This window comes from Pecten maximus, chromosome 5, assembly GCF_902652985.1.
Source record: "Pecten maximus chromosome 5, xPecMax1.1, whole genome shotgun sequence".
NCBI classification, from domain to species: Eukaryota; Metazoa; Mollusca; class Bivalvia; order Pectinida; family Pectinidae; genus Pecten; species Pecten maximus.
The window spans coordinates 15,597,431-15,615,926 of NC_047019.1; the positions used below are offsets into that span (position 1 = coordinate 15,597,431).

At 36.4% G+C, this 18,496-nt stretch overlaps 1 protein-coding gene and 1 long non-coding RNA gene across 2 annotated transcripts; both read left to right on the forward strand.

Moving 5' to 3' along the window:
• The first annotated feature begins 2,316 nt into the window (after window positions 1-2,316).
• On the forward strand, window positions 2,317-9,202 carry LOC117327295. Its single transcript, XR_004532610.1, has 3 exons — window positions 2,317-2,414; window positions 4,444-4,552; window positions 7,279-9,202. It is a non-coding gene; the product is annotated as an uncharacterized LOC117327295 (long non-coding RNA).
• Window positions 9,203-9,258: 56 nt separating this feature from the next.
• Window positions 9,259-18,496, forward strand: LOC117328323. The gene is made up of 13 exons (XM_033885847.1): window positions 9,259-9,463; window positions 10,035-10,331; window positions 10,721-10,876; window positions 11,580-11,876; window positions 12,265-12,420; window positions 13,124-13,420; window positions 13,809-13,964; window positions 14,668-14,964; window positions 15,353-15,508; window positions 16,212-16,508; window positions 16,912-17,067; window positions 17,771-18,067; window positions 18,456-18,496. Coding segments are annotated over exons 1-13 (2,604 nt in total). The 5' UTR covers window positions 9,259-9,462.

Below are 18,496 nucleotides of genomic sequence, written 5' to 3' on the forward strand. Positions count from 1 at the left end.
TACTAAATATCATAAATCTAAACACAACACAATGAAGAAAGACTCTATATTCCGAAATATGCACCCCTTCGTATCAGGCAGGGTATAACACAACGGGGTAGGGACAAGAAAACAATGACAGTCATAGGAATGGACAAACTGCGACAAAACACAAAAAATTGAATTTAGATTCATACGTGGATAAACTGAGCAAAGGAATGGAGTGAAACATTAATCTTCACGTGATTTGCGCGTATATTTGCTTACCTGTTTAATCGTTTACCTATGTATTGAACAGCCCCCCCCCCCCCCCCCCCCCCCCCCCATCCCATTTTATGTTGTCTATTAACGCTGAAATTCGGACCATTTTTATTCATCCGCGCGGCTTCAAACTACAGATTACCTACTTATTATATCGAAAATATAATTCAGTGGCTCTGATTGGGTTTTAACTATCAATTTGCATGTGATTGTAAATTTATGTTATGGTTTGGAATTATATATGTAAATACATGTATTTTGTTGGTATATTGATGTGTTGATGTTTTGTCGGTATATATTAATTTTCAACAGTACACAATACACCAATTATAAAATAGCAATAGAAATGAATATTTATTTCATATTGGCTGTAAGCATCCGTGCCTAACCGTGATATACACAATTTCACGGATCTTAACCAAGGAAATAGTGAAGCAATTTAAACATACTGGTGAGTGTTTTTTCGTAGAATTTAATAAAATCAAAGCTGTCGTGCACATTTTGAAAGCTATATGACTAATTTGAATGTTAATCAAAACAGCTGATAATACCAAGCAGAAACACATTTCGTCATTATCACGTAACTACGTGTATAGAAAATTGAAAGGGATACTCGTGCTGTAGCCAACATGTGCGGGCTTTTCGAAGAGGCGACTAATGTGTTGTCCCACTGTAATATGTGAAGTAAACAAACCATTGTCCAATCAATAGTATTTACCCCCCCTCAAAGCAGCAATTTTGAAATACGGGAGAGACCTACCATATCAACCTTTGATAAAGAATCTGAAGTCACCTTCACAAAGATAAAAAAATTGAGATCCTGGTCCCCTGGAGCTATAGCATGCAATGTTCATCAGTCAGTGCAGGGCACAGTAAATCACATCACAGCACAACGACACACAATACAACAATGCATATCACATCAAAGTGCAGCATAGCACAGCATAGCAATGTACAAAACATCACCAGCAATATCACAGCACAACACAACACAACACAGTACAGCATAGCTTAATAGCATGTTACAAATTCATTTAAGAGATGATGATTGAAACAATTGTATGAAATGTTACGGAAATCCTCTTGAGAAATTTCGCTGATAAGGGAATTGTAGCAAGATCAGTTTAAGGTCATCTCTTAAGTAATGTTAATGTCCGTTCACAAAATATATACGCCGAATTCATCTATTCCAAAGAAGTTGTTGAAACTTGGATATTATCTTTTCTTTCAAAACAACCTTTGTCTTTCTTACTTTGTCCTATACTATCACGTAGCTCTTAATTGTAAAAGGTAACATGGATTTAGACCACACAAAAAGGGATGAGATATATGGGAATGGACTGAAATAAACAGATAATACCTATATACAAACATAAATGTAATTCAAACTCAAAATAAACAAAACGATAAAATAGTGACAAATTGTATATAAGATTTGCTTAAAGACAAATGGAAATTGCAAGAAGAATAAGACCAGGTGTTCTGGAATGGAAAGCGTGCTTTGCTTCATTTAGTACATCAACCAGGGATACCAGATCAAATCTATGTTATATCGGAAACACTGAAGTGGCAAACTGTATGATATCAAAGAGCACCAAACACGTAATCTTCTTTAGATAGACATCATGCATGATCAGAGCATCCAACTGCCATCGGGGCGTCGGGTTTAAAATCCGATTTCGCCTTGCCACATTGCCTTCTGTTGTAAATATGATGCCATTGTGACAGTCTTATGTCAAATTATCTGTATGGAGTAGTTTGTACTTGACAAAGCTATTCCTGAACTTGATGTAACTAGTGTTGTCTTTAGGAGCGAATTTAGTTTACAGGAGCCGTAGAATTTGTAGCTTAATTTATTTGCGACGGTATGTAGTTAGCACAGAGACCCTCGTTTTATCAAACCCATTACAGTAAACGTTTAAGTGGAAAGTTGCATGTTAATATCAGCTTTACATTGTTACGTTGTAAATAACGACTGGGTACATATTTGTGTATTTTTGCTGAAAACCGATGAGTAATATTCATATTAAACAGAGCAGAACATCCTTACACACGGTCGATTGTGCGCCTTCCCTGTTCAAAACTTCCTGGTTTACGTGATCAGGAAATCGGGTAAAAGGAACAAGATGTTGCCCGGTAGAAGATTTTGGCCATCGTCAGTTCTGATATGTATGGTAAGTTTACTTACATAGACTGATATAGAGGATATTCTAATATATTACATTGTACGAACAAAGAGGAAGTAACACTTCTCACGATAAACAATACAATTGTATTACCAGCGTCTCATTTAAAGATTAAAGAACTGATATGATCACGCTGATGAATGTTTTCTTATTATGAGACTCAAAGGGAAATATTGGTAGGAAAAGCTGATTTTTCTTTCAAAGGTACAGTTTATTATATTCAATGGAATGCATATTAGATAACTGCCTTATAGTTGTCTTTACACGTATTTATATAAGTATATCGGCAGTGTTGTCATGGAATCAACACTTGTTTTACGTTCTATAAGCGAATGGCAGCAATAACTTTCAAAACAACCTTCCTTTCCATATTTCGTTACAATTCATGATGTAGGACGACATTAGTGTTATTCACGGTGGTATTAATAACCCCTGTTCAACATATCAATCTAGTCTCATTAAACATGATTAAACACAAGATTAGATTAGACTGATAAAGGTGACACATAGTCATTGAAATGTCACACTCTTAAGCATAATATTATTTGTGTCATAAAAGTTCTATCATATTTGCTACCAAAATTTCTAACACTGTATTTAAAATGTTTCAAGCGACGTTAATAATTTTATACCTACAACAGTCCTGTAGACAGTCCTGTACCTATATGATATTCTGTGTTGATGTCGACAGTCCTGTACCTATGTGATATTCTGTGTTGATGTAGACAGTCTTGTACCTATATGATATTCTGTGTTGATGTCGACAGTCCTGTACCTATACGATATTCTATGTTGATGTAGACAGTCTTGTACCTATATGATATTCTGTGTTGATGTCGACAGTCCTGTACCTATGTGATATTCTGTGTTGATGTAGACAGTCCTGTACCTATACGATATTCTGTGTTGATGTAGACAGTCCTGTACCTATACGATACTCTATGTTGATGTAGACCGTCCTGTACCTATACGATATTCTGTGTTGATGTAGACAGTCTTGTACCTATACGATATTCTATGTTGATGCAGACAGTCTTGTACCTATAAGATATTCTGTGTTGATGTCGACAGTCCTGTACCTATATGATATTCTGTGTTGATGTAGACAGTCTTGTACCTATATGATATTCTATGTTGATGTAGACAGTCCTGTACCTATACGATATTCTGTGTTGATGTAGACAGTCTTGTACCTATATGATATTATGTGTTGATGTAGACAGTCCTGTACCTATACGATATTCTGTGTTGATGTAGACAGTCTGTACCTATACGATATTCTGTGTTGATGACAGACATTCCTGTACCTATATGATATTCTGTGTTGATGTACACCGTCCTGTACCTATACGATATTCTGTGTTGATGTAGACAGTCCTGTACCTATATGATATTCTGTGATGATGTAGACAGTCCTGTACCTATATGATATTCTGTGTTGATGTAGACAGTCCTATACCTATATGATATTCTGTGTTGATGTAGACAGTCCTATACCTATATGATATTCTGTGTTGATGTAGACAGTCCTATACCTATATGACATTCTGTGTTGATGTCGACAGTCCTGTACCTACATGATATTCTGTGTTGATGTCGACAGTCCTGTGCCTAGATGCTATTTTGTATTGATGTAGACAGTCCTGTACCTATACGATAATCTGTGTTGATGTAGACAGTCCTGTACCTATATGGTATTCTGTGTTGATGTAGACAGTCCTGTACCTATATGATATTCTGTGTTGATGTAGACAGTCCTGTACCTATATAACAATCTGTGTTGATGTAGACATTCCTGTACCTATGTGATATTCTGTATTGATGTAGACAGTCCTGTACCTATATGATATTCTGTGTTGATGTAGACATTCCTGTACCTATATGATATTCTATGTTGATGTAGACAGTCCTGTACCTATATGATATTCTGTGTTGATGTAGATAGTCCTGTACCAATATGATATTCTGTGTTGATGTAGACACTCCTATACATTTATGACATTCTGTTGTGTTGCAGACGACCCTGTACCTTTACTTTGGAATATGTAAAACTGTGGTCCTGCCATGTTTTGAGTGCGCCTGCAATAATTCCACTCACTACTACAATGGAACTGATTGTATCACCAGTAAGTACATGGCCACTTTTGTTATTGTGTATTGTCCCTGGATAAGGTTAAGTGATACCGAGATTAGTTCCGCTTGAGCGAACGGGTAGATGAGTTGTTGACTATCGTGTGTACTGATATCGGCGTTCGCCTTGGGAAATTACCTGATGTAAGTAAAGCAGTACTTTTTATCACCAAGACTTGTTGTTATAAGATTCAACCGACAATTTCTTTTATGAATTTATGAAACACTTATAATAGCATGTAGGTTAGTAGTGCCGATATGTTCAGTATTACAAACGGAATTTAGCTCTTAAAAAATGTCGGCGTTTGCCACCGATCGACGAAAATTATACTTCGAGTTATTCGAACATTTCAAGTAGGATTTTTATTGTTGGGACCAAAGTTTTACTTCGTATTATCCGAGTTTTTAGAGTTATCCGAATTCGAATTTTCCGAGTTTTTTTTACTAAGATAAAGAGAGAATTCGGCCGGGACCGGCGAGGTACTTCGAGTTAAGCGGGGTATTCGAGTTATCCGAGTTCGAGTTAACGAAGTTCCACATTCCGCCTTCGTTCATTTCGTATATAGTCAATTTTGTTAATTGCACAGCCAGAATTTTTTCTCACATATTCGTAAAACAAAATTTTCGCTGGACAAAAACAACTTTCTTGTTTTGTCATAACTTGATGCCTGTTGTCCCCATAGGTCATTTTGGACCGAACGTTACAACTAAAATAATAAAATCATGAAACCCTTCTTATACATGCAATTTCGCCTCTTGTAGCACATCGTTGTAAAAGTTATACCGAGTTACATCCATTACGTATTATCGTGAAATTTACTGAGACTTAATAAGGAACGAATATCTAAATTGATTATCTTATTGAATACCGAAGGATTCTTGGTTTCTGTGAATACAATATTTTATTCATAATAATCGAAACTGACGAAAGCCTTTTTTAATCATCTTTGAAATGCAAAGTAATTTTCTCCCTTTCATTTATTTTCAAGCTGAACATATCTCATCAATTAAAAGGACAGTCCTTAAAACTGTACACTCCTTTCGCTACAATACAAGCCTCTGGATCTGTTAATGGTGTAAGTTCTATCTTTGTCCACATTACGTTCCCACATGTATAGCGACAAAGGATCTAATTGTTAGCTGCCTTATCGGATCGGCGTTGAATGAGGGCCACATAACGTCACCCTTCACCGCGCAAACACAAGATTTAGGAAATATATATAGCAGTCACCTGTCGTGAGTCTATCTGCGATACTCACGACATCTGAAATTTCTCTGAAATTATATTCCGGGATTACAATGCCCAAGAATGTATTTCAAAATATTTGGTTGATGTATTTAACATAACAATTGAGTTAGACCACTGGCTTGAAGCCTTTGTAACTTTTCTCCAATTCAGTGCTTAGTGGAAACATACTATGCAGTAATATTTGTAAATATAAAATGTCATGAATGAAAGGAAGCAACGTTTATAAACCAACTGTACGCAAACGTTTTAATCACCCAAAAACCTATTTACCAGTGACTGATATTGACTTTTAAATGGGTTCAATGGGTCCACCCAATAGCCTTAATTTTTAAATCAACACTAAGAGTTTCAGCTACTGCGACGGGGACCATTTCAAACAATGAAGTGTAGTCAGAAAATAATTTCTTACTAACACAATTTGTGATATAATTTATGTATAATAAAAAGGACGTAGACCTGAACCTTTCGACAATCATCACCTGATGCAGACATTCCGATTGATATGCTAATAGACAATTGAGATGATGAATCGGTACACTTGCGTCAAAATAACTTTTTTTAGATAACGGTCTTACATCACGCGTCTAAGAAATACAAATCTGGAATAAAGACTAAATATCCGATATTAGATTTCGGAAAAGTCTTGATGTAATGCGTGTTTTACGCCGATAACAGTGTCGTTAGATATAATGTATTAATCTACCAATATCAACCAGTAACTTACTAAATTTCAACATCACAAACATTTATATAAATTGATGTAAAATGCAAAATGATTTATACGAGGTGTCCTCTCTTAGGAATAACGCTTTGAGGTAGTGCTATATTGATAGTGTTAGAATCCACACCACCTCTCAACTAGATATCAACATACCCAATGAAATGCATTTATTTCTACCACAGGACCATTGGTATTATCAAATAGAGCTTGTGTGTCTCAAATTAAGCAGCAGTGTAGTTTTTGTATAAAGATATTTCAAAAGTTTCATATACAATGCTATTTTAATGTACATTTCGAATTTGTTACTACTCCATATAACTATAATAAGAAATAGAAATCTCTAATAAAGACTGAATATCCGATGTTATCTTGCTTAGTATTTCAGAGAAGATAAAGTTGGAAAAGTCTTAATGTAATGGGTGTTTTACGCCGATAGATATATTGTATTAATCTGCTAATATCAACCAGTAACTTACTAAATTTCAACATCACAAACATTTATATAAATTGATGTCAAATGCAAAATGATTTATACGAGGTACCCTTTCGACTTTCAAGTTACAAAGATTAATTTTTGTATGTTTTTATTTCTTTGAGCATTCATGGAGCTGACCAGGTATTGTGATTTGTATGTTTTTATTTCTGTGAGAATTCATGGAGCTGACCAGGTATTGTGATTTGTATGTTTTTATTTCTTTGGACATTCATAGAGCTTACCAGGTACTGTGATTTGTATTTGATATTTAATCCAGAGATCAAATCAGGGGAAGGACCATGCTACAACGTGCTCAACGAATGTACAACAAGCGCGGTGTGCACGGGCATTGGTGGTATATGCAACTGTACTGAAGGTTACTATGACAATGGAACTGGGTGTGCAGCTAGTAAGTTTTTCTTTTGTGAACTATGTTATCAATTGAGACATATTTCATGCTTGCTATTCATAAATTAAATGAATACTTATTCAAAACGCATGATAACTTACTACATATTGGTTATATTTTGTTCTTGTACTCAGAGTATGCTGTTTAGCTGTACAGGCTTCATATCATTTGCTTTGTTTTTTAGGCAAGGATTATGTCTTAAAGATATCCCGGCCTAATATAGCAGTCTCTTGTGGGGACAAGTAGTTTATGCATGTCAGTAGAAAGCTTCACGAACTCTTAGGATAGAATAACGCTTTGAGGTAGTGTTATAATAATAGTGTTAGAATCCATATCACTTCTCAACCAGATATCAACATACAATATGAAATGGATTCATTTCTACCTTAGGACCATTGATATCAACTTATAGGGCTTGTGTCAAATGTATCAGCAAGGTAGCTTTTATAAATATATTTCAAAAGTTTCATATTCAATGCTATTTGAATATATTTGTTACTACTCAATATAACTTAGTGCATTATCCATTTACATTTGAACTGTGACGATACTTGTTAGTTATTTTTCAGATTAGCTTACATAGTATGTACAGATCATTCAGATGTAGTGCAGAACATCCAGATGACAGGCAAACGTCGTAATGACGTTATGTATGACTGTATTTACCTACCAGATCGTGCATGCGCATATACAGTCTGTAGCATGCATGTTCATGGGTTTTTACAATATATAGCCAATCCTTTTATGTGCGTGTAAAAAAACAACAACAAAAAAACAAAAACAAAAACAAAAAAACCCCAATGACATCCAATCCCTAGAGTGCATGCATAGTCTCTCGTCAATCCCTATTATTGCTATAAAAAGAAAAGAAAAAAAGACTCCCATTATGTTCAGGTGAAGTATCTGTAAATATGTTGCTTATCAATATCGATTTATAATGACGTTACACAGTAAATATTATTTCTCTATCATCATATTATCCTTGTTGTTGTATTTATGTAGTTATATTTGTTTTTGACATCTTGTTAGACAGGATTTGGAAGATTTTATATTGATGTCTCATAAATGTAACATATTCCTCGGGTTATTTCAGTCAAGTATTACTGCTGATATTATCTAAAATATTGATTTTATGTTAAAATTTGTAATGTGTGTCTATGTTGAAGAAATGATAATCACTGATATGTGCAGCTCTTCTTATGGCGTATGGTTTGCATTATTCTAATGACAACGTAAGCTGAAAGCGTGTGAAAAACTTTGACAAAAACATTAAAGGTAGGTATGGACAACGCAAGGAAATTACTATTTCAAATAATTCAAAGGTGAGTAAAGAAGGTAGACCGAAATCACCTTAGTATGTTTCAACTAGAACCGGTGAGTTCCATTTGTAAATTCATGATAAATATATCCACTTGCAATATATCCTACTCACTCACCTAATCAGAACATGCAATTTAGTTACAGATATTGAATATTAATGCATTAAACAATATAATCCACTTGTTTCATAGCTTACTTGCATAACTAATCAAAACATGCTTATATTTTTCTGTGCGCTCATTGGAGTGTTGCCGACTAAAACATCAAAGATTCACTACTATTATTCTGTAAATAGAAATAATGCTTGCAGATCTAGCCTACAAAATCAGGTACGTACTTTTTGCTTCAAACAATAACAGTGACCACCCCAGTCAATCAAAGTAGGTACGTATATTGGGGTGTAACGGAATAATGCTTCAATTCAAATCATTCGTTTCATAAAGCTTTATTACTGCATTAACCAACGATTGCGTTCAACCAAACTGCTAATCTATTTAATATCATTTTCAGACACAAAATGAACAAAAGTTTCATACAGAATATGTCATACTGAAAATATTATCACGATTATTTACAGAGGCAGCCTTGAGTGCGACATGCAGTAACTCCATTGAATGCAATGATGTCTTGTCAGAGTGTATTGCTGGTGAGGCATCAGGAACTGTGTGTAGATGTCAATTAGGGTACTTTGACAGTAATGGATTTAGCAGCGCTGGTGGAGTGTGTACAAGCAGTAAGTATAGGAAATCGTCAAGTGCAGTTTTCAAAGGGAAATTCTTTGCGGCCTTTTTGAACATTATAAAAGAGATGTGGAATTATGTTAAATGAATTTGGGAGTAAATGAGATGCGAAAAGGAATCGGGACATATGCCTGATCATTAAGCCTTTCTCCGGGCAATCCGGTTTCCTCTCACAGTGGGAGCCATTAGACGCTTCAATTCGGGTAAAAAGAGTGAATAATATAGGCTGATATAACTGAATTCGCACTTATTGAAAGATCAATAAAACTTAGATTAGAAATAGCGTCAATTGCACAGGCAACTGAATTTGGTGTCCTTTATTTACCGAAGTCGCAAAAGGAAATTCCATACCAAAATTAGCAAATATGAACGGCAAATAGAAATTATACAATTTCTGGTGTGTGGTGTCTTTACTACCTGATCAATACATTTAGACACTAGGAGATGTAGAATGTTCCAAATGGGATGTGATGCAATTTAATCAATCAACATTCATCAGAAGAATACAATTCTGTCACTTAGTGCGTACGATTTCATTTCCGTTATTGCCTGTTGATTTTACAGTGAACAATTTGAAGGCGACAACGTTGACATCCTCATCTTTAACGTCCAACAGTGTAATTATCACCTGGGCACCTCCCTCAGACTCGTCACAAGTCTCAAGTTACAACGTACTTTGGAGAGTTAACGGCAGCTCATCAGTAGATGGAAACCTGACTGTGGGCAATGCTGTATCGACAGCTAATATCACAGGACTGACGCAGGGTACATCATATGTCTTTTCTGTGGTGTCGGAGGAAAGAGGGAGTCGTGCTATTACACAAGAAATTGAATCTGATGAAACGGTCACAATAACCACAAGTACGTTTACGTGTTATAGGATGACACTATATATTTTCAAGTGCATAGAACAAAAACGCCAAAGGACAGTCTTTTACAAAATGCATTTATTAATAGATTTAGGCTTGCAAGTGATTATTTACAAGACATGATATAATCAATGACTGCGACCGAAATTGAATTATCATTACTGTCAAGTTAAAAAGTAAAACGAAGGGAACTTTAATAGAATATCTGAAAAGGATTAATATCGATGTCATGCGCTATACTAGAGACATTTTAAAGATGGTTTGCATTGGTGTCTCTTTCGTGAATGAGTTATATATTTTTTGTGTGACTGCCCTCGAAAGAACAAATATACCATGCACAGATAGAATGAAATGAAAGGATTTTCTCTCTCTTCTTTGCAGAAGCAGAACTAAGTTCTACGTGTGGTGGTTTAATTGAATGTCTTGATGTCTTGTCTGAGTGTACTGCTGGCGAGACTGGAGGAACCGTGTGTCGATGTGAATCAGGGTCCTATGACAGTAATGGATTTAACAGCACTGGCGGAGTGTGTAGAAGCAGTAAGTATAGGAACTCATCAAGTAGCCTTTTAATGGAAAATTTGATGAGGTCTTTTTGAACCTTATGCAAGAGATGTGGAATTATGTTCAATGAATTTCGGAGTAAATGAGAAGCGTTCAGATAATTTAAACAGAAAATCCAAGTAATTTTGCATCTTTCAAAAGAATCAATTGAGTGGTCGGAGGCAAACTGGAAACACACATGGCTTTCCTTAGTCAGTTGGGCTTCCATTTATCGATCAGACAGGAAAAGGAATCGGGTCATATGTCCGACCATTAAGGCTTACTCCGGGCAATCCGGTTTCCTCTCACAGTAGGAGCCATTAGACGCTTCAATTCGGGTGAATAAGAGTGAATGATATAGGTTGATATAACTGTATTCGCACTTATTGTAAAATCAATAAAACTTAGACTAAAAATAGCGTCCATAGCACAAGCAACTTAATCTGGGCTGGTTTATTTACCGAAGTCGCAAAAGGAAATTCCATACCAAAATTAGCAAATATGAACGGCAAATAGAAATTATACAATTTCTGGTGTGTGGTGTCTTTACTACCTGATCAATACATTTAGACACTAGGAGATGTAGAATGTTCCAAATGGGATGTGATGCAATTTAATCAATCAACATTCATCAGAAGAATACAATTCTGTCACTTAGTGCGTGCGATTTCATTTCCGTTATTGCCTGTTGATTTTACAGTGAACAATTTGAAGGCGACAACGTTGACATCCTCATCTTTAACGTCCAACAGTGTAATTATCACCTGGGCACCTCCCTCAGACTCGTCACAAGTCTCAAGTTACAACGTACTTTGGAGAGTTAACGGCAGCTCACCAGTAGATGGAAACCTGACTGTGGGCAATGCTGTATCGACAGCTAATATCACAGGACTGACGCAGGGTACATCATATGTCTTTTCTGTGGTGTCGGAGGAAAGAGGGAGTCGTGCTATTACACAAGAAATTGAATCTGATGAAACGGTCACAATAACCACAAGTACGTTTACGTGTTATAGGATGACACTATATATTTTCAAGTGCATAGAACAAAAACGCCAAAGGACAGTCTTTTACAAAACGCATTTATTAATAGATTTAGGCTTGCAAGTGATATTTACAAGACATGATATAATCAATGACTGCGACCGAAATTGAATTATCATTACTGTCAAGTTAAAAAGTAAAACGAAGGGAACTTTAATAGAATATCTGAAAAGGATTAATATCGATGTCATGCGCTATACTAGAGACATTTTAAAGATGGTTTGCATTGGTGTCTCTTTCGTGAATGAGTTCTATATTTTTTGTGTGACTGCCCTCGAAAGAACAAATATACCATGCACAGATAGAATGAAATGAAAGGATTTTCTCTCTCTTCTTTGCAGAAGCAGAACTAAGTTCTACGTGTGGTGGTTTAATTGAATGTCTTGATGTCTTGTCTGAGTGTACTGCTGGCGAGACTGGAGGAACCGTGTGTCGATGTGAATCAGGGTCCTATGACAGTAATGGATTTAACAGCACTGGCGGAGTGTGTAGAAGCAGTAAGTATAGGAACTCATCAAGTAGCCTTTTAATGGAAAATTTGATGAGGTCTTTTTGAACCTTATGCAAGAGATGTGGAATTATGTTCAATGAATTTCGGAGTAAATGAGAAGCGTTCAGATAATTTAAACAGAAAATCCAAGTAATTTTGCATCTTTCAAAAGAATCAATTGAGTGGTCGGAGGCAAACTGGAAACACACATGGCTTTCCTTAGTCAGTTGGGCTTCCATTTATCGATCAGACAGGAAAAGGAATCGGGTCATATGTCCGACCATTAAGGCTTACTCCGGGCAATCCGGTTTCCTCTCACAGTAGGAGCCATTAGACGCTTCAATTCGGGTGAATAAGAGTGAATGATATAGGTTGATATAACTGTATTCGCACTTATTGTAAAATCAATAAAACTTAGACTAAAAATAGCGTCCATAGCACAAGCAACTTAATCTGGGCTTGTTTATTTACCGAAGTCGCAAAAGGAAATTCCATACCAAAATTAGCAAATATGAACGGCAAATAGAAATTATACAATTTCTGGTGTGTGGTGTCTTTACTACCTGATCAATACATTTAGACACTAGGAGATGTAGAATGTTCCAAATGGGATGTGATGCAATTTAATCAATCAACATTCATCAGAAGAATACAATTCTGTCACTTAGTGCGTACGATTTCATTTCCGTTATTGCCTGTTGATTTTACAGTGAACAATTTGAAGGCGACAACGTTGACATCCTCATCTTTAACGTCCAACAGTGTAATTATCACCTGGGCACCTCCCTCAGACTCGTCACAAGTCTCAAGTTACAACGTACTTTGGAGAGTTAACGGCAGCTCACCAGTAGATGGAAACCTGACTGTGGGCAATGCTGTATCGACAGCTAATATCACAGGACTGACGCAGGGTACATCATATGTCTTTTCTGTGGTGTCGGAGGAAAGAGGGAGTCGTGCTATTACACAAGAAATTGAATCTGATGAAACGGTCACAATAACCACAAGTACGTTTACGTGTTATAGGATGACACTATATATTTTCAAGTGCATAGAACAAAAACGCCAAAGGACAGTCTTTTACAAAATGCATTTATTAATAGATTTAGGCTTGCAAGTGATATTTACAAGACATGATATAATCAATGACTGCGACCGAAATTGAATTATCATTACTGTCAAGTTAAAAAGTAAAACGAAGGGAACTTTAATAGAATATCTGAAAAGGATTAATATCGATGTCATGCGCTATACTAGAGACATTTTAAAGATGGTTTGCATTGGTGTCTCTTTCGTGAATGAGTTATATATTTTTTGTGTGACTGCCCTCGAAAGAACAAATATACCATGCACAGATAGAATGAAATGAAAGGATTTTCTCTCTCTTCTTTGCAGAAGCAGAACTAAGTTCTACGTGTGGTGGTTTAATTGAATGTCTTGATGTCTTGTCTGAGTGTACTGCTGGCGAGACTGGAGGAACCGTGTGTCGATGTGAATCAGGGTCCTATGACAGTAATGGATTTAACAGCACTGGCGGAGTGTGTAGAAGCAGTAAGTATAGGAACTCATCAAGTAGCCTTTTAATGGAAAATTTGATGAGGTCTTTTTGAACCTTATGCAAGAGATGTGGAATTATGTTCAATGAATTTCGGAGTAAATGAGAAGCGTTCAGATAATTTAAACAGAAAATCCAAGTAATTTTGCATCTTTCAAAAGAATCAATTGAGTGGTCGGAGGCAAACTGGAAACACACATGGCTTTCCTTAGTCAGTTGGGCTTCCATTTATCGATCAGACAGGAAAAGGAATCGGGTCATATGTCCGACCATTAAGGCTTACTCCGGGCAATCCGGTTTCCTCTCACAGTAGGAGCCATTAGACGCTTCAATTCGGGTGAATAAGAGTGAATGATATAGGTTGATATAACTGTATTCGCACTTATTGTAAAATCAATAAAACTTAGACTAAAAATAGCGTCCATAGCACAAGCAACTTAATCTGGGCTTGTTTATTTACCGAAGTCGCAAAAGGAAATTCCATACCAAAATTAGCAAATATGAACGGCAAATAGAAATTATACAATTTCTGGTGTGTGGTGTCTTTACTACCTGATCAATACATTTAGACACTAGGAGATGTAGAATGTTCCAAATGGGATGTGATGCAATTTAATCAATCAACATTCATCAGAAGAATACAATTCTGTCACTTAGTGCGTACGATTTCATTTCCGTTATTGCCTGTTGATTTTACAGTGAACAATTTGAAGGCGACAACGTTGACATCCTCATCTTTAACGTCCAACAGTGTAATTATCACCTGGGCACCTCCCTCAGACTCGTCACAAGTCTCAAGTTACAACGTACTTTGGAGAGTTAACGGCAGCTCACCAGTAGATGGAAACCTGACTGTGGGCAATGCTGTATCGACAGCTAATATCACAGGACTGACGCAGGGTACATCATATGTCTTTTCTGTGGTGTCGGAGGAAAGAGGGAGTCGTGCTATTACACAAGAAATTGAATCTGATGAAACGGTCACAATAACCACAAGTACGTTTACGTGTTATAGGATGACACTATATATTTTCAAGTGCATAGAACAAAAACGCCAAAGGACAGTCTTTTACAAAATGCATTTATTAATAGATTTAGGCTTGCAAGTGATATTTACAAGACATGATATAATCAATGACTGCGACCGAAATTGAATTATCATTACTGTCAAGTTAAAAAGTAAAACGAAGGGAACTTTAATAGAATATCTGAAAAGGATTAATATCGATGTCATGCGCTATACTAGAGACATTTTAAAGATGGTTTGCATTGGTGTCTCTTTCGTGAATGAGTTATATATTTTTTGTGTGACTGCCCTCGAAAGAACAAATATACCATGCACAGATAGAATGAAATGAAAGGATTTTCTCTCTCTTCTTTGCAGAAGCAGAACTAAGTTCTACGTGTGGTGGTTTAATTGAATGTCTTGATGTCTTGTCTGAGTGTACTGCTGGCGAGACTGGAGGAACCGTGTGTCGATGTGAATCAGGGTCCTATGACAGTAATGGATTTAACAGCACTGGCGGAGTGTGTAGAAGCAGTAAGTATAGGAACTCATCAAGTAGCCTTTTAATGGAAAATTTGATGAGGTCTTTTTGAACCTTATGCAAGAGATGTGGAATTATGTTCAATGAATTTCGGAGTAAATGAGAAGCGTTCAGATAATTTAAACAGAAAATCCAAGTAATTTTGCATCTTTCAAAAGAATCAATTGAGTGGTCGGAGGCAAACTGGAAACACACATGGCTTTCCTTAGTCAGTTGGGCTTCCATTTATCGATCAGACAGGAAAAGGAATCGGGTCATATGTCCGACCATTAAGGCTTACTCCGGGCAATCCGGTTTCCTCTCACAGTAGGAGCCATTAGACGCTTCAATTCGGGTGAATAAGAGTGAATGATATAGGTTGATATAACTGTATTCGCACTTATTGTAAAATCAATAAAACTTAGACTAAAAATAGCGTCCATAGCACAAGCAACTTAATCTGGGCTTGTTTATTTACCGAAGTCGCAAAAGGAAATTCCATACCAAAATTAGCAAATATGAACGGCAAATAGAAATTATACAATTTCTGGTGTGTGGTGTCTTTACTACCTGATCAATACATTTAGACACTAGGAGATGTAGAATGTTCCAAATGGGATGTGATGCAATTTAATCAATCAACATTCATCAGAAGAATACAATTCTGTCACTTAGTGCGTACGATTTCATTTCCGTTATTGCCTGTTGATTTTACAGTGAACAATTTGAAGGCGACAACGTTGACATCCTCATCTTTAACGTCCAACAGTGTAATTATCACCTGGGCACCTCCCTCAGACTCGTCACAAGTCTCAAGTTACAACGTACTTTGGAGAGTTAACGGCAGCTCACCAGTAGATGGAAACCTGACTGTGGGCAATGCTGTATCGACAGCTAATATCACAGGACTGACGCAGGGTACATCATATGTCTTTTCTGTGGTGTCGGAGGAAAGAGGGAGTCGTGCTATTACACAAGAAATTGAATCTGATGAAACGGTCACAATAACCACAAGTACGTTTACGTGTTATAGGATGACACTATATATTTTCAAGTGCATAGAACAAAAACGCCAAAGGACAGTCTTTTACAAAATGCATTTATTAATAGATTTAGGCTTGCAAGTGATTAAGCAATGATGGACATTTACAAGACATGATATAATCAATGACTGCGACCGAAATTGAATTATCATTACTGTCAAGTTAAAAAGTAAAACGAAGGGAACTTTAATAGAATATCTGAAAAGGATTAATATCGATGTCATGCGCTATACTAGAGACATTTTAAAGATGGTTTGCATTGGTGTCTCTTTCGTGAATGAGTTATATATTTTTTGTGTGACTGCCCTCGAAAGAACAAATATACCATGCACAGATAGAATGAAATGAAAGGATTTTCTCTCTCTTCTTTGCAGAAGCAGAACTAAGTTCTACGTGTGGTGGTTTAATTGAATGTCTTGATGTCTTGTCTGAGTGTACTGCTGGCGAGACTGGAGGAACCGTGTGTCGATGTGAATCAGGGTCCTATGACAGTAATGGATTTAACAGCACTGGCGGAGTGTGTAGAAGCAGTAAGTATAGGAACTCATCAAGTAGCCTTTTAATGGAAAATTTGATGAGGTCTTTTTGAACCTTATGCAAGAGATGTGGAATTATGTTCAATGAATTTCGGAGTAAATGAGAAGCGTTCAGATAATTTAAACAGAAAATCCAAGTAATTTTGCATCTTTCAAAAGAATCAATTGAGTGGTCGGAGGCAAACTGGAAACACACATGGCTTTCCTTAGTCAGTTGGGCTTCCATTTATCGATCAGACAGGAAAAGGAATCGGGTCATATGTCCGACCATTAAGGCTTACTCCGGGCAATCCGGTTTCCTCTCACAGTAGGAGCCATTAGACGCTTCAATTCGGGTGAATAAGAGTGAATGATATAGGTTGATATAACTGTATTCGCACTTATTGTAAAATCAATAAAACTTAGACTAAAAATAGCGTCCATAGCACAAGCAACTTAATCTGGGCTTGTTTATTTACCGAAGTCGCAAAAGGAAATTCCATACCAAAATTAGCAAATATGAACGGCAAATAGAAATTATACAATTTCTGGTGTGTGGTGTCTTTACTACCTGATCAATACATTTAGACACTAGGAGATGTAGAATGTTCCAAATGGGATGTGATGCAATTTAATCAATCAACATTCATCAGAAGAATACAATTCTGTCACTTAGTGCGTACGATTTCATTTCCGTTATTGCCTGTTGATTTTACAGTGAACAATTTGAAGGCGACAACGTTGACATCCTCATCTTTAACGTCCAACAGTGTAATTATCACCTGGGCACCTCCCTCAGACTCGTCACAAGTCTCAAGTTACAACGTACTTTGGAGAGTTAACGGCAGCTCACCAGTAGATGGAAACCTGACTGTGGGCAATGCTGTATCGACAGCTAATATCACAGGACTGACGCAGGGTACATCATATGTCTTTTCTGTGGTGTCGGAGGAAAGAGGGAGTCGTGCTATTACACAAGAAATTGAATCTGATGAAACGGTCACAATAACCACAAGTACGTTTACGTGTTATAGGATGACACTATATATTTTCAAGTGCATAGAACAAAAACGCCAAAGGACAGTCTTTTACAAAATGCATTTATTAATAGATTTAGGCTTGCAAGTGATATTTACAAGACATGATATAATCAATGACTGCGACCGAAATTGAATTATCATTACTGTCAAGTTAAAAAGTAAAACGAAGGGAACTTTAATAGATTATCTGAAAAGGATTAATATCGATGTCATGCGCTATACTAGAGACATTTTAAAGATGGTTTGCATTGGTGTCTCTTTCGTGAATGAGTTATATATTTTTTGTGTGACTGCCCTCGAAAGAACAAATATACCATGCACAGATAGAATGAAATGAAAGGATTTTCTCTCTCTTCTTTGCAGAAGCAGAACTAAGTTCTACGTGTGGTGGTTTAATTGAATGA

Excerpts from the sequence above, each read along its gene's own strand:
- LOC117328323 (XM_033885847.1), top strand. Across the intron at positions 17,068-17,770 it reads TGGCGGAGTGTGTAGAAGCA|TGAACAATTTGAAGGCGACA; the intron begins GTAAGTATAGGA and ends TTGATTTTACAG. Across the intron at positions 18,068-18,455 it reads AACGGTCACAATAACCACAA|AAGCAGAACTAAGTTCTACG; the intron begins GTACGTTTACGT and ends TCTTCTTTGCAG.